This window comes from Papio anubis, chromosome 9 (genome assembly GCF_008728515.1).
Source record: "Papio anubis isolate 15944 chromosome 9, Panubis1.0, whole genome shotgun sequence".
Classification (NCBI taxonomy): Eukaryota; Metazoa; Chordata; class Mammalia; order Primates; family Cercopithecidae; genus Papio; species Papio anubis.
The window spans coordinates 20,024,424-20,049,731 of NC_044984.1; the positions used below are offsets into that span (position 1 = coordinate 20,024,424).

At 35.6% G+C, this 25,308-nt stretch overlaps 1 protein-coding gene across 1 annotated transcript in view; it reads left to right on the forward strand.

The window, feature by feature from the left end:
* The window catches only part of LOC101004239 (putative solute carrier organic anion transporter family member 1B7), a 75,882-nt gene extending 52,157 nt beyond the window's left edge, over positions 1–23,725 (forward strand). The window contains exons 12-13 of the mRNA XM_031650989.1: positions 8,698–8,747; positions 22,449–23,725. Of these exons, the coding sequence (XP_031506849.1) occupies positions 8,698–8,747; positions 22,449–22,748 (350 nt within the window). The 3' untranslated portion in view covers positions 22,749–23,725. The remainder of the gene's footprint in view (positions 1–8,697; positions 8,748–22,448) is intronic.
* The last annotated feature ends 1,583 nt before the right edge of the window (positions 23,726–25,308 follow it).

A 25,308-nucleotide genomic window follows, 5' to 3' on the forward strand; every position in this document is an offset into this window, starting at 1 on the left:
TAAAACAACAGCAGTTGTTAACATTAACTGTGTCACTTCCCACTACCTGGTCCTGTAAGGATGAGCAGCTAACCATTGGTAGGAATTAATGCAAAAGGGAATGAGAATTCAGACTCTAGAACTTGGCACCTTAGATTAAGAGCATGTTCTGAATAAAAGAAAGATCAGAAAAATGTGGTTTATTATTGGCGAAGAGCAAGGTTACAGACTCCAGAGGCTAAAGGCCTTTTTAAATTTTTTATTTATTTATTTTTTGTTATTTCAGTAGGTTTTTGGGAAATAGGTGATGTTTGGTTACAAGAATAAATTCTCAGTGGTGATTTCTGAGATTTTGGTGCACCCATCACCCAAACAGTATGCACCATACCCAGTGTGTAGTCATTTATCCATTAATACTTTCTCCTGAGTCCCCTCAGTCTATTGTATCATTCTTATGCTTTTGCATTCTCATAAAATATCTCCCAGTTATGAATGTGAACATCTGATATTTGGTTTTCCATTCCTGAGTTACTTCACTTAGCATAGTAGTGTGCAATTCTATCCAGGTTACCGTGAATACCATTATTTCATTCATTTTTATGGCTGGGTAGCATTCTATGATATATATATACCACATTTCCTTTAGCCACTCATTGATTGATGGGCATTTGGGCTGGCTCCATATTCTTGCAATTGCAAATTGTGGTACTATAAACATGCATGTGCAAGTATCTTTTCCGTATAATTACTTCTTTTTCTCTAGCTGTATACCTAGTATGGGATTGCTGGATCAGATGAGATCTACTTTTATTTCTTTAAGAAATCTCCACACTGTTTTCCATAGTGATTGTAGTAGTGTACTCTCCCTCAAACAGTGTAAAAGTGTTCTCTCTTCACCATATCCACATCAACATTTATTGTTTTTTAATTTTTTGATTATGGCCATTCTTGGAGGAGTGAGGTGTGGTATCGTGTTGCAGTTTTGATTTGCATTTCCCTGATAATTAGTGATGTTGAGCATTTTTTCATATGCTTGTTGGCCGTTTGTATATCTTCTTTTGAGAATTGTCTATGCATGTCCTTAGCCCATTTTTTGATGAGATTGTTTGGTTTTTGTCTTGCTGATTTGTTTGAATTGTTTGTAGGTTCAGAATATTAGTACTTTGTCAGATGTATAGATTGTGAAGATTTTCTGCTACTCTGTGGATTGGCTATTAACTCTGCTAATTATTTCTTTTGCTGTGCAAAAGTTTTTAAGTTTAATTAAGTCCCACCTATCTTTGTTTTTGTTGTATTTGCTTTCGGGTTCTCGGTCATGAAGTCTTTGCCAAAGTCAATGTCTAGAATGGTTTTTCTGATGTTATCTGCTAGAACTTTTATGATTTTAGGTCTTGTATTTAAGTCTTTGATTCATCTTGAGTTGATTTTCATATAAGGTGAGAGATGAGGATCCAGTTTTGTTCTTCTACATGTGACCTGCCAATTATCCCAGCACAATTTGTTGACTGGGGTATTCTTTCTCCACTTTATATTTTTGTTTGCTTTGTCAAAGATCAGTTGGCTGTAAGTATTTGGCTTTATATCTGGGTTCTGTATTTTGTTCTATTGGTCGATGTTCCTATTTTTATACCAGTACCATGCTGTTTTAGTGACCATGGCCTTATAGTATAGTTTGAAGTCAGGTAATGTGATGCCTCCAGATTTTTTTGTTTTGCTTAGCATTGTTTTGCTATGCAGGCTCTTACGTGGTTCCATGTGAATTTTAAGATTATTTTTTCTAGTTCTGTGAAGAATGATGGTGGTATTTTGACAGGAATTGCATTGAATTTGTAGGTTGCTTGTGGCAATATGGTCATTTTCACAATATTGATTCTACCCAGTCATGAGCATGGGATGTGTTTCCATTTGTTTCTGTCATCTGTGATTTCTTTCAGCAGTGTTTTGTAGTTTTACTTTTAGAGGTCTTTCACCTCCTTTGTTAGGTGTATTCCTAAGAATTATTTTATTTTTTTGCAGCTATTGTAAAAGGGGTTGAGTTCTTGATTTGATTCTCCACTTAGTCACTGTTGGTGTGTAGCAGAGCTACTGATTTGTATATATTGATTTTTGTATCCTGAAACGTTGCTGAATTCATTCACCAGCGCTAGCAGCTTTTTCGATGAGTCCTTAGGTCTTTCTGTGTTTACAATCATATCACCAGTGACAGTTTGGCTTCCTTTTTACCAATTTGGATGCCTTTGATTTTTTTTCTCTCTGATTGCCCTGGCTAGGACTTCTAGTACTATGTTTAATGGAAGTGGTGAAAGTAGGCATCCTTATCTTGTTTCAGTTTTCAGGGGGAATGCTTTCAACTTTTCCTCATTCAATAAAATGTTAGCTGTAGATTTGCCATAGATGGCTTTTGTTACCTTAAGGTGTGTCTCTTCTATGCCAATTTTACTGAGGGTTTTAATCATAAAATGATGCCTGATTTTGTCAAATGCTTTTTCTGCATCTATTGAGATGATCATGTGATTTTTGTTTTTAATTCTGTTTCGTGGTGTATCACATTTATTGACTGGTGGATGTTAAATCATCCCTACATCCCTGGTATGAAACCCACTTGATCATGGTGTATTATCTTTTTGATCTACTGTTAGATTGAGTTAGCTAGTATTTGGTTGCGGGTTTTTGCTTCTATGTTCATCAGGGATATTGGTCTGTAGTTTTCTTTTTTTGTTATATCCTTTCTTGGTTTGGATTTGAGGGTGATACTGGCTCTATAGAAAATTTAGGAGGAATACCTTCCTTCTCTATCCTGTGGAACAGTGTCAATAGGATTGGTCACAATTCTTCTTTGAATTCCTGATAGAATTCAGCGATGAATCTGTCTGGTTCTGGACTTTTTTGTTGTTGTTGTTGGCCGTTTTAGATTACCATTTCAGTCTCACTGGTTTTTATTGGTCTGTTCAGAGTTTCTATTTATTCTTGGTTTAAGGGTTGTTTATTTCCAGGAATTTATCCATCACCTTTAGATTTTCTAGTTTATGCACTTAAAGATGTTTATAGTAGCCTCGAATAATCATTTGTATTTCTGTGGTATCAGTGGTAATATCTCCCATTTAGTTTCTAATTGAGCTTATTTTGATCTTCTCTCTTCTTGGTTAAGCTTGCTAATGGTCTATCAATTTCGTTTATCATTTCAAAGAACCAGATTTTTGTTTCACTTACATTTTGTATTTTTTGTTGTTGTTGTTTCAATTTCACTTAGTTCTGCCCTGATCTTTGTTATTTCTTTTCTTCAATTGGCTTTGAGTTTGGATTGTTCTTGTTTCTCTAGTTCCATAAGATGTGACCTTATGTCGTCTGTTTGTGCTCTTTCAGACTTTTTGATGTAGGCATGTAAAGCTATGAGCTTTCCTCTTAGTACCTATTTTGCTGTATCCCAGAAGTTTTGATAAGTTTTGTCACTATTTTTATTCAGTTCAAAACTTTTTAAAATTTCCATTTTGATTTCATTGTTGACCCAACAATCATTTAGGATTTAGGAGATGGTTATATAATTTCCATGTATTTGCATGATTTTTGGTGTTCCTTTTTCTGTTAATTTCCAATTTTCTTTCACTGTGGTCTGAGAGTATTTGATATAATTTCCACTTTCTTAAATTCACTGAAACATGTTTTGTGGCCTATCATATGGTCTATCTTGGACAATGTTCCATGTGCTGATGAATAGAATGTATATTCTATAGTCATTGGATAGAATGTTCAGTAAGTATCTGTTAAGCTCATTTTTTCTAGGGTATAGTTTAAGTCTATTGTTTATTTGCTGACTTTCTATCTTGATGACCTGTCTAGCACTGTCAGTGGAGTATTAAAGTCCCCCACTATTATTGAGTTGCTGTCTATCTCATTTCTTAGGTCTTGTAGTAATTTTTTTATATATAAATTTGGGAGCTTCAGTGTTAGGTGCGTATGTATTTCAGATTGTGATATGTTCCTATAGGACTAGTTCTTTTATCATTATATAATATGCCCCTTTGTATTTTTAAACTGCTGTTGCTTTAAAGTCTGTTTTGTCTAATGTAAGAATAGCTACTCTTGCTCACTTCTAGTGCCCATTTATGTGGAATATCTATTTCCACTCCTTTACTTTAAGTTTATGTGAGTCTTTATGTGTTAGGTGAGTCTCTCCTGAAGACAGCAGAAACTTGGTTTGTGAATTCTTACCCATTCTGCCATTCTATGTACTTTAAGTGGGTCATTTAGGTCAGTTACATTCAACGTTAGTATTGAGATGTGAGGTATTTATTCTATTCATCGTGCTAGCTGCCAGAATACCTTCGGGGGTGTGTGTGTGTGTGTGTGTGTGTGTGTGTGTGTGTGTATGTGTGTATGTGTGATTGTTATACAGGTCCTGTGAGATTTATGCTTTAAGGAAGTTACATTTTGGTGTATCTTGAGGATTTGTTTCAAGATTTAAAGCTCTTTTACCAGTTCTTGTAGTGCCAGCTTGTTAGTGGCAAATTCTCTCAGCATTTGTTTGTCTGGAAAAGACCATATCTTTCCTTCATTTATGAAGCTTATTTTTGCTGGAGACAAAATTCTTGCCTGATTACTTTCTTGTTTAAGGAGGCTAAATTTAGGAACTCAATCCCTCCTAGCTTGTAGAGTTTCTGCTGACAAATCTGCTGGAATTCTGATAGGTTTTCCTTTATATGTTACCTGATGCTGATGTTTTTGCCTCACAGCTCTTACGATTCTTTCCTTCATCTTGATTTTAAATAACCTGATGAATATGTGCCTAGCTGATAATCTATTTGTGATGAATTTCCCAGGTGTTCTTTGAGCTTCTTGTATTTGGATGTCTAGATCTCTAGTAAGGCTGGGAAAGTTTTCCTTGATTATTCCCTTAAATCTGCTTTCCAGATTTTTAGATTTCTCTTCTTCCTTGGGAACACCAATTATTCTTAGGTTTGGATGCTTAACCTAGTCCCAAACTTCCTGGAGGCTTTGTTTATTTTTAAAAATTATTTCTTCTTTCTCTTTGATGAATTGATTTGATTTCCAAGCCTCGTCTTTGAGCTCTGAAGGTCTTTCTTCTGCTTGTTTGATTCTATTGCTAAGACTTTCCAGTGCATTTTGCATTTCTCTAAGTGTGTCCTTGACTTCCAGAAGTTGTGATTGGTTTTGATTTATCTTATCTATTTCACTGAGAAATTTTCCTTTCATTTCTTATATCATGTTTTCTATTTCCTTAAGTTGGACTTCACCTTTCTCTGGCGCCTCATTGACTAGCTTAATAATGGACCTTCTGAATTATTTTCCTGGCAATTCAGAGGTTTTGTCTTGGTTTAGATCCATTGCTAGTGAACCGGTGTGATCTTTTGAGGGTGTTAAAGAACTTTGTTTTGTTATATTATTTGAATTGTTTTTATCGTTCCTGCTTGTTGTGTAGATTATGACAGAGGGAAGATCTGGGGTTCCAGGGCTGCTGTTCAGATTTTTTTGTTCCATAGGGTGCTCCTTTGACGTGGCATTCTCCGCATTGCCCTAGGGGTGGGGCTTCCTGATAGTTGAACTGCAGTGATTGTTTTTACTCTTCTGGGTCTAGCCACCCAGTGGAGCTACTGGGCTCTGGATTGGTACTGGGGAGTTTCTGCAAAGAGTCCTGCGATGTGATCCATCTTCAGGTCTTTCAGCCATGGATACCAGCATTTGCTCTGGCAGAGGTAGCAGGAGAGTGAAGTGGACTGTGTGAGGGTCCTTGGTTGTGTTTTCATTTAGTTCACTGGTTTTGTGTTGGTTGGCCTCCAGCCAGGAGGTGGTGCTTTCAAGGTTACATCAGCTGCAGTACTATAGAGAGGAAGCAAACTTGCCCTAGGGTCATCCTGTTAAGTATTCAGGTTTCTCAGTTGGTGGGCAGGGCCTTAGAGCTGCTAAGAGCTTACGTTCTTGTCATCAGTAACCAGGGCAGGTAGAGAAAGATCGTTAGGTGGGGTCAGAGATAGGCATGTCTGAGCTCAAACTCTCCTTGGGTGGGGCTTGCTGTGGCTGCTGTGTGGGATGGGGGTGTGGTTCCCAGGCCAATGAAGTTATGTTCCCAAGGGAATGATGGCTGCCTCTGCTAAGTCACACAGATCTCAAAGGAAGTGGCAGCGGGCCAGGAGCGGGTGCGGGGGAAATAGCAGTAACAGGCATTACCCTGCTTCTGTCTAGCATGCAGTCCTACAGGCTGGTCTCACTGCGACTGTGACCCCCAACAGCACTGAGTCTATTACCAGGTATTTGGTGACCAAGGCTGAGAACTTGGCCCTGACCTCCAGCCTCCGTGCTGAGAAAGAAAGCTGACTCAGTTTTTTTTGTCATCTAAGGGAGCCTGCAGCTGGTGATATACTTTCTTCAAAGGTTTGTGGACTCTCTCAGCTTTCCCAGTATGTTGCTATGGTAATTCTTGGAGAAAAAGTTCACAATGTGAGTCCACATGCTTCTCTGTTTGTCCAAGTGGGAGCTGCAAGCTAGTCCTGCCTCCTATCTGCCACCTTTTAGAGGCCTATATTTTAAATATTCAAAGTTGATTAGAAAAGATTTAGAAAATTACCCTTTCTCCCTTGTTACCATTTGCCTTTTTTACTGCACAGATGCCTGTTGTTAAACAATGTCTAGCCTCACCCCCATGAGTGTTCTTTCGTAAGAACTGTAAATCTTATATGCCTATTCCTGGGAAGTAGGAAAAGGCCATCATTTATCTAGGGATTGGTGCAGACGACTGATTATGACCCATAGGTAACCACTGATGGCAAAAAGAAAAGGAAGTGGGAGGATTCAGTTTCTGGGACCCATGCAAGCAAAGGAAAAAGTATGGCCAAATTACAATCGAGTTGTCATGAAGTGTATTTGGTGAGAAAGTCACAGATCCTGAAAGGTAAAAAGAAATGCAAAGGGAATAGGAGAGAGAAGATGGGAGATGCTGTAGGGTTACATCAGTTCTCTTCCCAGTATTCCCTTTCTGTGTCCCTAATCTTCCAGTCTCTGTAATCTTGGCAGTTCTCTACCTTCAGATTCAGAGAAGATACCTCACTCTTTGAACTTGGAACACAGAGGCTGAAAATAGTTCTGGGTAGTTAGTATTTCTTCTGATATGTTGAAATGAGACTATGAAAATGGAAATTATTTTAGCAACATAAAATAGAAAAAAATGAATCTGGCCATCCTAATTGTGAGCATCCAATTTCAGTGTGTCCACTATATGCCACAATGAAGCTCAAATGCCTCTATGGGAAAAATCCATACTCAGTATCAAACTTCCAATTCACAAACAGTCATCTTAAATATGATATGTGTGTAAACTGTGGAAAGTCTATTATAATATATAGTGTATTAAACTGAAAACATTATTTAGAAAATAGGTCATCAGAGGTTTTTAATTCCAGTAATTAAGTCCTAGTTTGTTAGTTAACACATTTACTTCACAAAGTTTATTTAAACCAGTGGCATAATGTGAAGAAAATTAATTACTGGCATTTATTTTTCATTTTTCAAAGGTGCTTCTGAGTTTTTGAAATCTGCAAATTTCTCACCCATTTTGTCAGTACTAGATTGCCTCAGATACATTGGCCTCAGGCACCATTCCCTTGTGATTCTAATATTTCTTACTCTCAGAAAATTGAGAATGATTAAAAATAAGCAGAATCAGTAAACTGTCTTATACAAATCGTTGTCATGTTTTGTGACAAAATAAAATCTGAAAAGTATGAACCACAAAAAAGAACAAGAACAAAGTAAAATCTTGTATGCTTCAGTTCTAACATCTGAAGGATAGCTCCGTACTATGATGTCCTTCAGAATTTTGACCAAATTACCTATGCTTAAAACTAGGAGTTAATCTCAGAATGTATACTTGTCATATAAACAATTGTATTCCTGGAATGCTGTACCTTCCGTGAAATCATGCACTACAAATAAAAATTGCCTTAGGGACTGACCATTGAAATGTATGCGCTATTGTGGTAAGATCACTAACAGAAGCAAAATTTATCAGCGACCCTAACCTATACAGCCTAGGCTGCTTTAGGAGATATTAAGAAAAACATTAAATCAATGGAAAGAAAATGCTGGATTGTGGGCTTTAAGAGCACCAACTAGGAGGAAATGGTACTCTGAGCCCAGAAAGAAGTAAAACTGGCCAGTAGCTGAGCACTCTTTGAAGCTGGGCCTGAACGTCTCTGGGGAGGGAATCCTGATGTAAGCATTCACTTTTTAATTTTCTTAAAATAGTATTAAAAATCTTTGACTTTGCAGCAGTTGAGGTGAGAGTTTTTTCCTTTTCCCATAAAGTTGTAATTTTATTCCCAGTAATCCAGTCTTTCTTGCCTAAGACAAATTTTATATGAATCAACATGATTTTCATGTTTTACTAATAACATTCCCCTTTTACCAATCAAGTTTAAGTTAATTAACGTTATAGGAAGAACAGAGTATATAGGTATATAATGCCCCTTCTTCCCTATGAGTATAGGGAGAGAATAGTAGATCAGGTATGGCTATGACGTTTCCATATGATTTAGGCCTTAGAGATTCCTAACAATTTTGATTCTTGGGTGGATGTAAGTCAAAACAATGGAATAACTTTCCAAAGTATTAAACTTTTTTTAACTCAAAATGTATCAGTGTAGAATATCACCCAGTTACATTTGAAGCATTTTACTTGGATTGATATCTTCTTATCTCATGTTATAGGAGGTATTCTAGTTCCAATATATTTTGGGGCTCTGATTGATACAACGTGGTAGAAGCGAAGTGGTCCACAAATACGCCGCGGAGCACGAGGGGCTTCAGATATATAAGCATCCCACATTTTTGGGGTAAGTTGTCATAAACAAATACATTATATTCTTCTTTGACTATATTAATTTCTAAAGTCTATCATTTTTAGTGTGATTATAATATTAATAATGATAGCTACCATATAGTGAACACTTGCTTTGTATATAGTATTGTGTCAGGCATTCTAGTATCTCATTTTAATAATCATAGAAACTATAGAAAATTGTTATTTTCTCCTTCTTCTTTATAAAGAATACAAGTTTTAAGAATAATGAATAACTTGTCCAAAATAGCACAACTAAAAGAAATACAGTTAGGATTTGTATTTTAATTCCTTTTTATTACAAAATTCTCCTCCTCTGGCTTCTCTAGGAAGACGTAGAATGACCAGCTGGGCTTCTGGTTATATGGTCATTGAGGAAAATACGGGAAAAAAATGTTTCAATACTCTTCATAGGCAAAGGTATTCTCTTAGTGACATTGAGATAACTGGGTAATCATCTGGAAGAAAAGAAGCTGCTACAATTGTACCTTACCTATTATAGAAACTCTAATTTGAAATTTATATATTGACCAAATACACAAATTTTACATGTGAAACTATAAGTATTACAACTACTCATATAGGATTTCTTTTAATTATCTAGGAGGAAACAAAATGTGTTTCTAAGTGTATTAGTCAATTCTCACACTGCTAATAAAGACATACCCGAGACTGGGTAATTTATAAAGGAAAGAGGTTTAATTGACTCACAGTTTTTCAGATCTGGGGAGACCTCAGGAAACTTACAATTATGGCAGAAAAGGAAGCCAACACATCTTTCTTTACATGGCAGCAGCAAGAAGTGCAGAGTGAAGGAAGGGAAGAGCCCCTTTTAAAACCATCAGAACTCATGAGAACTCATTCACTTTCATGAGAAGAGCATGGACGTAACCATATCCATGATATAATTACCTCCCACTGGGTCCCTGCCATGACACATGGGGATTATGGGAACTGCAGTTCAAGATGAGATTTGGGTGGGGACACAGCCAAACCGTATCATTCCATCCCTGGCCCCTCTCAAATCTCATGTCCTCACATTTCAAAACACAATTATGTCTTCCCACCAGGCCCCCAAAGTCTTAACTCATTTCAGCATTAACTGAAAATTCCAAGTCCAAAGTCTCATCTGAGACAAAGTAAGTCCCTTCTGCATATGAGCTGGTAAAATCAAAGCAAGTAAGTTGCTTCCTAGGTACAATGGGGAGGACAGGCATTGGGTTAAACACCCATTCCAAATGGGAGAAATTGGCCAAAACAAAGGGGCTACAGGCCCCATGCAAGCCTCAAATCTAATAGGGCAGTCGTTAAAACTTACTGCTCCAAAATGACCTCCTTTGGCTCCATGTCTCACTCCCAGGTCACACAGATGCAAGAGGTGGGCTCCCATGGCCTTGGACAGCTCTACCACTGTGGCTTTGCAGGGTACAGCTTCCCTTCAGGCGGCTTTTATGGGCTGGCATTGTGTCTGCAGCTTTTTCAGGCACACAAAGCAAAGTGTTGGTGGGTCTACCATTCTGGGGTATAGAGGATGGTCGGCATCTTCTAACAGCCACACTAGGCAGTGCCCCAGTGAGACTCTGTGTGGGGGTTCCAACCCCACATTTCCCTTCCACACTGTCCTAGCAGAGATTCTGCATAAGGGCCCCATCCCTGCAGCAAGCTTCTGCTTAGAAATCCAGGCAGTTCCATACATGTTCTGAAATCTAGGTAGAGGTTCCCAAACCTCTATTCTTGACTTTCGTGCATCTGCAGGTTCAACACCACACAGAAGCTGCCAAGGCTTGGGGCTTGCAACCTCTAAAGCCATGGCCCAAGCTGTACCATGGCCTCTTTTAAAAATGGCTGGAGTGGCTGGGACTCTAGGCTACACACAGCAGGAGTCCCTGGGCACAGCCCACAAAATCAGTACTTCCTCTTAGGCCTCCTGGCTTGTGATGGAGGGGCTGCCCCAAAGTTCTCTGACAAGCCCTGGAGACATTTTCCCCATTATCTTGGCAATTAGCATTAGGCTTCTCATTACTTACGTAAATTTCTGCAGCTGGCTTGAATTTCTCCCCAGAATATGGGTTTCTTTTCTACTGCATCATCAGGCTGCAAATTTTTCAAACTTTTATGTTCTGCTTCTTCTTGAACACTTTGCCACTTAGAAATTTCTTCCACCAGATACCCTAAATTATCTTTCTCAAATTCAAAGTTCCACAGATCTCTAGGGTAGGGGCAAAATGTCACCCAACTCTTTGCATAGCAACAGTGACCTTTCCTCCAGATCCCAACAAGTTCCTCATCTCCATCTAAGACCATGTCAGCATGGACTTTATCATTCATATCACTATCAGCATTTTGTTCAAAGCTGTTCAACAAGACTCTTGGAAGTTTCAGTTTCCCACATCTTCCTGTTTTCTGAGCCCTTCAAGTCTCTAGGAAGTTCCAAAGTTTCCAACATTTTTCTGTTTTTTTCTGAGCCCTCCAAACAAGTCCAACCTTTACCCGTTACCAAATTCCAAAGTTGCTTCCCCATTCTGGGGTATCTTTACAGCAGTGCCCCCTTACCTGGTACCTATTTACTGTAGTAGTCCATTCTCACACTGTTAATAAGGACATACTCAAGATTGGGTAATTTATAAAGGAAAGAGGTTTAATTGACTTGCAGTTCTAGATGGCTGGAGAGGCCTTCAGAAACTTAAAATCATAGCAGAAGGGGAAGCAAACACATGCTTCTTCACATGGCAGCAGCAAGAAGAAGTGCCAAGCAAAGAGGGAGAAAAGCACTTTATAAAACCATCAGATCTCGGGAGAACTCACTCACTGTGAGAACAGTATGGAGGTAACCATCCTCATAATTCAATTACCTCTCACTGGGTCCCTTCCACGACCTTTGGGGATGATAGGAACTATAGTTCAGGATGAGATTTGGATGGGGACACAACGAAACTATAACACTAATTATGACCCAAATGCCCCAAATGATAGTTTAAAAACAAATGGTGGAAGGATTTTTATTGCTCTGGGTTTATACCCACTAATACAATTAATGGGCTGAATGGTCATTTTGTTTTACATTCTCTGATAAATCACCAGACTACTGTCTACAATGGCAGAACTAATTTACAATTCCACCAGTAACATATAAGTGTTCCCTTTTCTTCACCACCTTGTCAGTATCTGTTATTTTTTACTTGTTAACAATAGCCATTCTAACTAGTGTGAGATGGTATCTCATTGCAGTTTTGATTTGTATTTCTCTAATAATTAGTGATTTTGAATAATATGGAACAGAAAATCAAATACCACATGTTCTCCCTTTTAAGTGGGAGCTAAACATTGAGTACATATGGACACAAGGAAGGGAACAAGAGACACTGGGGTCTATTTGTGGATGGAGGGTGAGAGGAGGATGAAGATACAAAGCTATAAGTGACTATGATTATTACCTGGGTGACAATAAGTCTATACACCCAACCTGCATAGCATGCAATTTACCTATATAACAAACCTGCACATGTACTCCTGAACCTAAAATAAATGTTAAAACAAAGAAGATAAAAAAGGAACAAATAATAAAATATTTTAAAAACTACATCACCAAAACTTATTTTAAGTGAAGTTCAAAAACAAAAGATAAATTGGAAGAATTTCTAAGTCAGACACAGACACAGGCAAATGTCTGATGTATATAAAAAGCTCTCAAAAATTAACAAAAACAACACCAAATGCTGGCAAGAAAGAGATAACAGGAATTTTCTTTCATTGCTGGTGGTGATGTAAACTGGTACAGCCATGTTGGAAGACAGAGTTAAAGTTTTTTACAAAGCAAAAATAGATTTATTGTATGATTAAGCCATCATGCTCCCAGATATTTACCTAAATTAATTTGAAACATGCCCACAAAAAAACCCTGCATTCGAATGCAAAAAAGTGGAAGCATTTAAGATGTCCTTAATAGGTAAACAAATAATTGAACTGTGGTACATTCATACAATGGAATATTAGTCATCAATGTATTAGTCCATTCTCAGGATGCTATAAAGAACTATATGAAACTGGGTAGTTTATGAAGAAAACAGGATAAATTCACTCACAGTTCAACAAGCTTTAGAGGAAGCATAACTGGGAGGCCTCAGGAAACTTACAATTGTGGCAGAAGGCAAAGGGGAAGCAAAGCATATCTTCTCATGGCAACAGGAGAGACATAGAGAGAGAGTGCACAGGTGTAAGTACCATACACTTCTAAACCATCAGATCTCATAACTCACTATCTTGAGACCAGAAAGGGGGAAATCCACCCTCATAAACCAATCATCCCCCACCAGGCCCCTCCCACAATTTGACATGAGATTTGGGCAGAGACACAAATCCAAACCACATCAATCAATTAAAAAAATGAGCTATCAATCTACAAAAAGAAAGGAAATTTAAATGTGTAAATAAAAGAAGGCAGCCTACAACAGCTTCAGATTGTATAATTTTAACTGTATAACTTTGTAGAAAAGGCAAAACAATGGACAATGAAAAGATCAGTTGTTTCTTGAGGCTCAGTGGGGAGAAGGGATTGACGAATAGGTCTGACACAAGGCATTTTTAGGCCAGTGAAACTATTCTACATGATATTATAATGTTGGATCATAATATTATGCATTTGCCAAACCTTTGGAAATTTACAACATAAAAAGTGAACTCTAATGTAAAATATGGACTGAATAATATATGAGTATTCTTTCATCATTTGGAACAAATATGCTGTACTAATACAAGGGGTTAATGATAGGAGAAACTGCACATGTTGGGCAGGGAGCCCTCCATACTTTCTGTACAATTTTTCTGGAAAACTAAAATTGCTATAAAATATAGGAAATAGTAAAAAAAAATATCATCAAACATTTTCCAAAAAAGTCACTAGAGGTTATGAAACATATGAAAAGATGAACATCTTTTTTTTTCATTGACAATAACAGAATTGCAATTAAAAGTCACCCAGATTGTCAACAAAGGTGTTGATTGCAGATTGTGATTGCAAAGTAAATGACTTTGAGCCAGTGGGAGTACTTCTAGAAATTTATCCTGTAGCTAGGTATATTCCCAAAATACTGAAAACATGTAAATATAAATAAGGTATCAAATAATGACACATGCAGGCAAATGAATATACTGAGTTCTTAAAAAAAGAAGAAAAAAGATACGTATTTTCTAATATGGACCCTATTCACAATATATTGTTATGTTAAGAAAAAAAGAAAGCATAAAGAATACGTGGAGCATGCTATTATTTATGTAAAGTGGGGAATGTTTCTTAGTTCAGGTTAAATCCCTGGAGAAAACTCCCTGGGTCAAATTTATTAGAAGAACTTTCTCTCACTTAATGCGTAAATTCACTGTCTAACATTCCCAACAAGTAATGATCTGGCTTTTGCTGGAATTCTAGTAAAGCAGCATTCACTACCCCACATTCTCCTAACTTTAAGTCTTATTATACAAAATGTCTTCCTCAATGGTAGATTTTATTTCTATGAATAAAAGTATGGAAAGAAATAAAAAAGCAACACTTACTAAATTTACATTAATGACATAATTTTAAGAAAGTGTTTATTTTTAATTGGAATTATAACTCATTTTAAGGGCAACTGACAAGATGCTCCTCAGAATCTCCCCAAAGCAATGATCACCAAGTCCAAGCATTAACATCACATTTTAGGATAGCCATTACTTTAGTTACTTTAGTTTCAGTATGAAAAGACCCCTAAAACAATTAAAAAAAAAAAAAAAAAAAAAAAAAAAACCATACTAGTTTCCTTTCCTTTAGTGATGGTTTACGTAAAACTAAAAGGAAATGCGTGCATGTGTGTGTGTTGTGTACACACACACATATATATGTATGTGTGTATGTAAGTGGGAAGCAACAGAAGAGATCAGAGGGATGTGATTGAGAAAGACTATGCATATTGTTGCTGGTTTTGAAGTTGGAAGAAAGGGCCCAGAAGCCAAGAAATGTAGGTCGCCTCTAGAAGTGGAAAAAGACAAGGAAACAGATCCTAGAGTTTACAGAAAAAAAAATGCAGGGCCGGGCGCGGTAGCTTATGCCTGTAATCCCAGCACTTTGGGAGGCCAAGGAAGGTGGATGATTTGAGGTCAGGAGTTAGAGACCAGCTTGGCCAACATGGTGAAACCCCATCTCTACTAAAAAATACAAAAATTAGCCTGGTGTGGTGGCAGGCGCCTGTAATCCCAACTACTCAGGAGGCTGAGGTAGGAGAATCACTGGAACCTGGGAGGTAGACGTAGCAGTGAGCCAAGATCCTGCCACTGTACTCCAGCATGGGCAACAGAGTGAGACTCCATCTCAAAAATAAATAAATAATAATTAAAAAAAAGATGCAGCTCTACCAACACCTTGATTTTAGCCAATTAAGGCAAGTGTTAGGCTTCTGACATCCAGTGCATGCTTCAAGCTTATCTCATACACCCTTTGTTCAAAAGTTTGCACCACCTCAGCCAGCTAGAAATAACCATCCCTCTTTACAACTCTCCTGACATATTATAGCTCACACATGGCCCTTATTTGTCACCTGTGTTCACTGCTGGATTGTTTAAAGTGGAAATTTTTAAAAGAGCAGTTATTTTCCAATTAATACACAGAAAGTTAAATGATTATCTTATGATTATTAAAGGACTTTATTTTTTAGACTAGTTTTAGAATCACAGTAAAATTGAGGAGAAAGCACAGAGATTTCTCATATCCTGCCTGCTCCAACACATGCATAGCCTCTCCCATTACCAACATTTCCCATCAGGGTGGTACATTGGTTACAATTGACAACCCATATTGACGTATCTTTATCATTCATGATCTATAGTTTACATCAGGTTTCACTTTTGTTGTGGAACTTTCAATGGGTTTGCATGACCATATAATGATATATAATCCACCATTACACTATCATAAAAAGTAGTCTTGCTGCCCTAAAAACCCTCTGTGCTCTGCCCTCCTTTCCCTCTAATCCCTGGAAACCTCTAGTCTTTTCACTATTTCCATAGTTTTGTCTGTTTGAGATCACATAGTTGTAACCATACATTATGTAACCATTTCAGAGTAGCTTCTCTACTCAGTAATATGCATTGAAGTTTCCTCTAGGTGTTTGTTTGATAGATTATTTCTTTTTAGCATTGAACAATAATTTATTGTCTAGATATACCACAGTTTTGTCTACTGAGGGACATCTTGATTGCTTCCAGGTTTTGGCAATTATAATTAAAAGTTCTATAGATATCTGTGTGCAGTTTTTTTGTGTAGATACAGATATCAACTCCTTTGGATCAACACCAAAGTGCAATTACTTGATCATATGGCAAAAATATGTATATTTTATTTAAAAATGTCAGACTGGCCTCAAAAGTGTCAGTATCATTTTGCATTTTCTCCAACAATGAATGAGAGTTTCTGTTGCTCCACTTCCTTATCCACATTTAATGTTTAGTGTTCTGGATGTTGGCCATTCTCCTAGGTATATAGTAGTATCTCATTGTTGTTTAAATTTGCCTTAAATTTGCATTTCCTTGATGACATAAGATGTGAAGCATCTTCTTATATGCTTATTTACCACCTCTACATTTTCTTTGGAGAAGTATCTGTTAAGGTCTTTGGCCCATTTTTTTTAACTGTTTTTTTTTCTTTAAATTGTTCAGTTTTAAGAGTTCTTTGTAAAATTGAGCAGAAAGCACAGAGATTTCCCATATTTATTATTTGGATGTCTTTTGTGAATATTTTCTCTCAGTCTGTGTCCTCTGACTCTCATTTTATCATCTTGACAGTGTATTTCTCACTTACTCAGAGAAGAATTTGTTTTTGTTTTTTTTTGTTCAGAAGTGAGTGTTGCTCTGTTGCCCAAACAGGAGTGCAGTGGCACCTTCTTAGGTCGCTGTAGTCTTGAACTCCTGAGCTCAAGCGATCCTCCTGCCTTAGCCTCCTATTGATGTAATTTTGTGATTATTTATCTTATTTAGCTTATTAATATAATGAATTATATAATCAATATTTGAATACTGAATAGGCAAGACAGTTGAATACTGAATAGCCAAGACAAATTGACAGTTGAATGTTGAACCAGTCTTGCAAACCTGAGATACATGCCTGGATAACTGTTCTATTCAGAAAGTTTTAATTTTAATGAAGACCTGCTTATCAATGATTTATTTAATGAATTGTGCTTTTGCTGTTGCATCTAAAAAGTCATAAACAAATCCTAGGTTGTTTTCTCCTGTGTTACATCATAGATTACAGTTTTGCATTTTACATTTTTTGTAGTTTTACATTTTACATTTGTCGTTTTGAGTTAATTTTTGTGAAGCGTAATTTCACTATTTTCATATGGATCTCTAGCTATTCCAGCACCATTTATTCAAAATATTAACTCTTTCTCTATTGTATTGCCTTAGTTCTTTATTAAAGATCAGTTGACTATATTTAAGTGGGTCTATTTCTGGGCTATTTGTTCTTTCCACTGATATATTTGTATATTATTTTACCAAAATTACACTGTCTTGATTACTGCGGCTTTATAATAAGTCTTGAGGTCAGGTAGTATCAATACTATCATTTTGTTCTTTTCCTTGAGTATTGTCTTGGCTATTCAGTATCTTTTACCTCTTTGTATAAACTTTAGAATTAGTTTGTCAATATCCACAACATAATTAATGAAGATTTTGATTAGGAGTGCATTGAATCTGTATATCAAGCTGGGATGAACTGACATCTTGACAATATTGAGTCTTTCTATACTGTACATGAACATGGAATATCACTTCATTTTTATAGTTCTTTGATTTATTTAATCAGAATTTTATAGTGTTCTGCATGCAGCTTTTGTATATATTTTATTAAATTTTTACCTCATGTTTCATATTCAGGGGTACCAATGTAAATAGTAATGTGTTTTTAATTTCAAATTCCACTTGTTCATTGATAATATATAGGAAAACTTTTCATTTTGTTATATTCATCTTGTATCCTGCAATCTTACTATAATAGCTTATTAGTTCCAGGAATTTTTGTCTTATTATTTGAGACTTTCTACATACACATATGTTAAAAAAAAAAAAACAAAAAACAAAAAACAAAAAAAACAGTTTTGTTTCTTCCCTTCAGCTTGTATACATTTCATTCCCTTTTCCTTTTTTTTTTTTTTAAATCACATTAGCTAGGATTTCTGGTACTAGTATACATTTCAACCTGTATATATTTCCTTTCAAGCTGTATACATTTCATTCCCTTTTCATTTTTTTTTAAATCACATTAACTAGGATTTCCGGTACCATGTTGAAAATCAGTCATGGGAGGTGACATCCTTTCCTTGTTCCAGACCTTGGCAGGAAATCTTTGGGTTCTTTGATGTTAAGTATGATAAGTGTAGGATTTTGGCAGATTTTTTTAAATCGGATTGATAAAGTTCTCTATTCCTGGTTTAATGAGAGTTTTAGTCACGAATGTGTGTTTGGTTTTCTCAAATGCATTTCTGCATTTTCTGATGTGATCGTGTGATTTTTTTTTCATTTTTAGCCTGTTAATATAACGAATTATGTAATTCATTTTTGAATGTTGAACCAGTCTTGTAAACCTGAGATACATTCCACTTTGTTGTTGCATATAATTTTTTATATAATTTTGGCTTCAATTAGCTATTTTTGAGAATCTTTGCATCTGTATTTGTGAGATTTATCGCTCTGTAGTTTTCTTTTCTTGTTATATGTTTGTCTGCTTTGTGTATTAGGATAATGCTGACCTCATGGGATGAGACAGGAACTATTCCTGCTGCTTCTATCCTGTAAAGGAGATTATAATGAATTGGTATAAATTCTTACATGAATGTTTGATAGAACTCATCCATGAGTCCATCTTGGTTTGGTGATTTCCATTTTAGAAGGTTACGAATTATTGATTCATTTATTTAGCAGATATAGGCCTATTCAGATGGTCTATTTCTTGTGTGAATTTAGGTAGATCATATCTATCAAGGAATTGGTCCATTTCGTTGAGGTGAATAAAATTGGAGCCATAGTGCTGTTCATGATATTCCTTTTTTTAATCCTTTTAAGGTCAATGGGATCTGCAGTGATGTTCCATCTTTCAATTCTGATATTTATAAATCGTGTTTTTCTTTCTATCTCCATTAGCCTGGCAAGGGGCTCATCAATTTTATTATTTTTTTTTCAGTGGAATATCTTTTGTTTCTGTTGATTTTCTCTGTTCATGTTCTGTTTTAAATTTCATTGATATGTGCTCTACTTTTCATTATTTCTTTCCTTCTGCTTACTTTGAATTTAATTTACTCTTCTTTTTCTACTTTGTTAAGGTAAAAGATTAAGCCATAGATTTCAGATATTCCTTCATTTTAAATATATGCATTAATGCTACAAATGTTTCTCTAACCCTGCTTTTGTGGCATCCCATAACTTTTGATACTGTAATTTTATTTTCTCTTATTTCAAATATGTTTACATTTCTCTTGAGATTTCACCTTTACTCATATGTTTCTTAGAAGTGTATTGTTTCATCTTCACATATATTAAGATTTTCCAGTTATCTTTCTGTTATTGAACTCTAATTTAATTCCACTGTGGTCTGAGGAAATACACTGCATGATTTCCATTCTTTTAAATTTTGTAAGATATGTTTTATATCTCAGAATGTGGTCTATCTCAATGAATAATCCATGTGAGCTTGGGAAGACTTTGTAGTCTGTTGCTGTTTGATGGAGTAGTCTACAAGTGTTCATTATATGCTGTTGATTGATAGTGTCATTGAGTTAAACTATGTCCTTACTGATTTTTGCCTGCTAGATCTGCCCATTTCTGATAGAGGCATTTTGAAGTCTCCTAACACAATTACGGATTCATTTACATTAATTCTCCACTTATTGTCAATAGGTTCTTAGAAACTGACATTAAGCAAAACAACATACTGTATGCCATAGGAACTTAACTCTTGTTTACACCAATTATCTGTGGTAAAATTGGTTTCATTATACAATATAAAATTTCACTTAAATTTACTAGTTTCCAGGAACCTGTTGACCATGTTGAGGACTTCATTTCTTTTTGAAGTTCTATTATTTTTTCCTAACATATTTTGACACTCCATTCTTAAAAGCTTACGTATTAAGAATTGTTATGTTTTTCAAGGGACAATAAGAGAACTGATCCCTTTGTTATTACATAAGGCATTTTTTTAATCCTTGATCAATTTTCTTGCTTTGAAGACTGCTCTGTTTTAAATATAGTAACTCCCCTTTCTTTTGATTAATATTAGCATTAATTCCTCAGTCTAATTATTTTTAAATCAGCAATGAACAAGTGGAATTTGAAATTAAAAACATTTTAAAAAATATTTTATTAAATCTTTTATTAAATTTTTACCTCATGTTTCATATTCAGGGGTGCCAATGTTTTAATCCATCAACAACCTTATTATTAATATTTTTTGAGACAGGGTCTCACTCTGCCACCCAGGCTGGAGAGCAATGGCTTGAACATGGCTCACTGTAGCCTCAACCTGCTGGGCTCAAGGGATCCTCCTGCCTCAGCCTCCCACGTAGCTGGGATCACAGGTGTACACCACCATGCCTGGCTAATACTTGAATTTTTGTAGAGATGGGGTCTGACTTTGTTGCCCAGTTTGGTCTTGAATTCCTGGACTCATACATTCTTCCTTTCTTGGCCTCCCAAAGTGCTGGGATGACAGACATCAGCCCCATGCCCAGCTAATTTTGATCTTTTAATTGATGCATTTCGATCATTGACATTAAAAGTGATTACTAGTGTAATTGAATTAATATTACCATATTTGTTACTATTTTCTATTTGCTGCCCTTGTTCTTTGATCCTATGTTTGTCTTCTACTTTTTGTCTTCCTGTTATGTTTTAATTGAGTATTTTATATAATTTCATTTTATCTTATTAGTTTATTAGTTGTACCATTTTAATTAAAACATTTAGTGGTTTTCCTAGAGTTTGCAATAGACATTTAGAACAAATCCAAGTTTACATTTAAATAACACTTTATAACTTCACAGACAGTAAGAGTACCTAATAATACCAGAATAACCCTCATTCTTCCTTCCTATCCATTGTGTCATTGCTGTCATTTACTCCACTTATGTGTAATCATACATAAACATATGAATAAACATGCAAATTAAATACTGTTAAACACATTGTGCCATTATTGTTTGGAACAAACTGTTTTCTATTAAATCAATTTAGAATAAAACTGTTTTTGTTTTACCTTAACTGATTTCTTCTCTGATGTTCTCCCTTTTTTATATCCAAGTTTCTGACCTATATCCTTTTCCTTCTCTCTAACAAACTTCTTTTAACATTTCTTGAAAGACAGGTGTACTGGCAAAACAGTCCCTCAGTTTTTTATTGTGCGACAATGTTTTTATTTCAACTTAACTTTTGAGAGATAATTGCACAGGGTACAGAATTTTAAGTTGGAGGTGTTTTTCTCTTAACACTTTAAATATTTCAGTCCACTCTCTTCTGGAGTGCATGGTTTCTGAAGAGAAGTCTGTTGTAATCTTTTACTCCTCTATACATAAGGTTTTTTTTTTTTTTTTTTTTTTCCTGGCTTTTTACAGGATGTTTTCTTCATCTTTGATTTTCTGCAGTCTGAAAATAACAAATCTATGCATAGTTTTTCTGGCAATTTTCCTTCTTGGTGTTTTCTGAGCTTCCTGGGTCTGTACTTTAGTGTCTGACATTCGTTCAAGAAAAACTTTCAGTGCTTATTAGTTCAAATATTTCTTTTGTTCTTTTCTTTCTCCCCTTCAAGTATTTCCATTACACACGCATAGTTATCACAAAGTTCTTGGCTATCCTGTTTTTTTTTTTTTTTTCCTCTAGTCTTACTTTGCTTTTCATTTTGGAGGTTTGTATTGGGATATACTTAAAGATAGTTTCCTCAGCTGTGCTCTATCTAATAATAAAAAATTAAGGTATTTGTCATATCTGTTACAGTATTTTTTAATCTTTAGTGATTCTTTTTGGTTCTTCGAATTTTTATCTCCTTTCTACATTGCTCACCTGTTCTTGCATGCTGTCTACATTATTCATTAGAGCCCTTAGCAAATTAATAGCAGTTGTTTTAAATTTCCATTTTGATAATTCCAACATCCCTTATATACCTGGATCTGGCTTTCAATCTTATTCTTTTCAGACTGTGTTTATTGCCTTTTAGTATGAGATTTGCAATTTTTTCTTGACAGCCAGACAAAATGTACTGGGTAAAAGGAATGGCTGTATATAAGCGTTTATTAATGTGGTGTAAGGTGCTGGAGAAAAAGTAGCATTCTACAGTTCTATGATAAGGTCTCAATCTGAGACTGTAACTCTGGATTGTGAACTTCAAACTTGCTTTTCAGTTTCTCTCTCCCGCCCTTAGGTAGAATGAGATGGTTTGAGGGGGTTGGAGCTGTATATGTTTCTCCCTCCCAGAGGAAGGCTAGAGACAGCCGGAGTTTAGTTTCTGTAGCTTCATATTAAAAAAAAAATAACAATAGGAAAGAATTTTATGTCCCAATGAAAAGAATAAACAGAATTGCTTTCTTAATATTTGTGTCTATAACTTCTGTTTGTTTGTTTGTTTTTTCTTTTAAGGTCTGCATACTGGGGAGAAAAAAATGTAAGCTATTTTTCACAATTTAATAATCTATTTTCCTTATTCTCTTTTCACAGAAGAGCCTTCTTCGGCTTGAAGGTAGCCCTAGTGTTCCCGGTACTTGTTTTACTTACTGTATTTATTTTTATTGTAAAGAAAAAATTCCGTGGAAAGGATACCAAAGTATCAGAAAATGAAAGACAAGTAATGGATGAAGCAAACTTAGAATTCTTAAATAACAGTGAAAAGTTTGCACCATCTACTGAAGAATAGTAAAGCGTGTAATTAAGGGGAGAAAAAACAAGCTATTTTGCTGCTGTTTCCAACTAATGCATTGATTCAGTAAGATGTTCCTTTTGTGGTGTTCTGAGTCTTTTCACTGAGAATTCCTACATTCTTCACTTATGATGCAACAATGAATAAGCCTACGAATTTATAATGAAACAAACTATCAAAAATGGTACCCATGGTTAGGACATAGCTATGCATTTGTAGTTTAGAATACATGATTCATAAAAATTTAAAGTGAGAGTAATAGTTAATATGTAATAGAAGAAAAAGAACTTGCTCAGGTAGTTGTAACTCTTAATAAAACCAATGACTAGAATACAGTGGAAGTAAAAAGGCAGAGATAGATAGCCTAAATAAGGAGAAATGCCTGATGCCTTTTTAAAAACAAAATAAAACCGTTTAGACATTTTACTTAGGCCTAAAATCTAGCCAGGTTTTATGCTACAATGGTATCTATTTTTCATGTTAAATTGTACATTACTCAGAAATTATAAATCTTATTAATTTATAATTTGAAATTGTGTTTGCTAGCCACCTTGATGTATTTTCTTCCAAGGTCCCATTAAGATACTACTGAAAAAAATAGAAATATTCAAATATTTGCAAGGTATAATTGTCAGGCAACATATTACAGCATGTGTTAAGTTTCTACTAGGCCTATGGAAATGGTTTAAGAAAAGCTGACTTTGACTTCAGAAACAAAACCCATTGATAAGATGTGTCTTCATTGCATCTGTCTGTTCTCTGAGAGAAATAAAATCTGTGTCACTCTCTTGCATACATGTTTGTTGGTTTATCATGCACAAAAAGATATCTTCCACATCTCTACAAGCCAGGCAAGACAGAGGGAAAATAAGATCAAACATTTAAATATTGCATTTTCTAGTAGCAACAACTCTACTGTAATGAATGCTAGAGGTTGTAGTTTCTTATTAATTGTTTTAAAGATTTTTTTTTGGTATCAGAGTCAAGTGTAAAAATATATTTTCTTTTTTTTATTATACTTTAAGTTCTAGGGTACATGTGCACAACGTGCAGGTTTGTTACATATGTATACATGTGCCATGTTGGTGTGCTGCACCCGTCAACTCGTCAGCAACCATCAACTCGTCATTTACATCAGTTATAACTCCCAATGCCATCATTCCCCTCTCCCCCCTCCCCATAATAAGCCCCAGTGTGTGATGTTCCCCTTCCCATGTCCAAGTGATCTCATTGTTCAGTTCCCACCTATGAGTGAGAACATGCGGTGTTTGGTTTTCTGTTCTTGCAAAAGTTTGCTGAGAATGATGGTTTCCAGCTGCATCCATGTCCCTACAAAGGACACGAACTCATCCTTTTTTATGGCTGCATAGTATTCCATGGTGTATATGTGCCACATTTTCTTAATCCAGTCTGTCCCTGATGGACATTTGGGTTGATTCCAAGTCTTCGCTATTGTGAATAGTGCTGCAGTAAACATACGTGTGCATGTGTCTTTATAGCAGCATGATTTATAATCCTTTGGGTATATACCCAGTAATGCGATGGCTGGGTCATATGGTATTTCTAGTTCTAGATCCTTGAGGAATCGCCATACTGTTTTCCACAATGGTTGAACTAGTTTACAATCCCACCAACAGTGTAAAAGTGTTCCTGTTTCTCCACATCCTCTCCAAATGCTCGTCATCACTGGCCATCAGAGAAATGCAAATCAAAACCACAGTGAGATACCATCTCACACCAGTTAGAATGGCAATCATTAAAAAGTCAGGAAACAACAGGTGCTGGAGAGGATTTGGAAAAATATATTTTCAACAAATGTAATTATAGACCTACTTTAGAGATTCTGAATTCAAGCATTTGTGATATAGCTTGGACATCTTTAAAAAATTCCACATGATGCTAGTATTCCATGATAGACAGAAAGCCATGTGATAAGACAAGGTATACCTGAGTGTAGCAAAGTCACACAAAATAAATATTACTAGAATCTGGGAAATGGCCTGAAAGTTATATATATACATACACAAATACATATATATGTAATTTCCTATATATACACACACATATAAATGTAACTTCATATATACACACACATATATATGTAACTTCCAGTGTGTATATATATACACACACATATACATACATATATAAAATAGTATTAATATACATAATTAATATATGTATTAATGTTTTCCCAGTCTGAAAACTAGAGAAAAGAAACATTAATCACGCAAACAGAAACTTGAGGAAAACCACACATTTGCTAGGTTTGTAGGTGTCATATAACAAATTTGATGGGATCATACACACTCACTCACATAAACACACATACACATATAATCATACATATTTATGGAATACAATGTGATGTTTCAGTGCATGTATACATTGTGTAATGATCAGATCATGGTTATTAGCTATTGATCGCCTTACACATTTATTATTTCTTTATTGTGAGTACATTCAAAATCCTCTCTTCTAGCTTTTCGAAAGATACATTATTTTTAGCTATAGTCACCCTACTACACAGTAATTACCAGCAACTTATTCCTCCTAC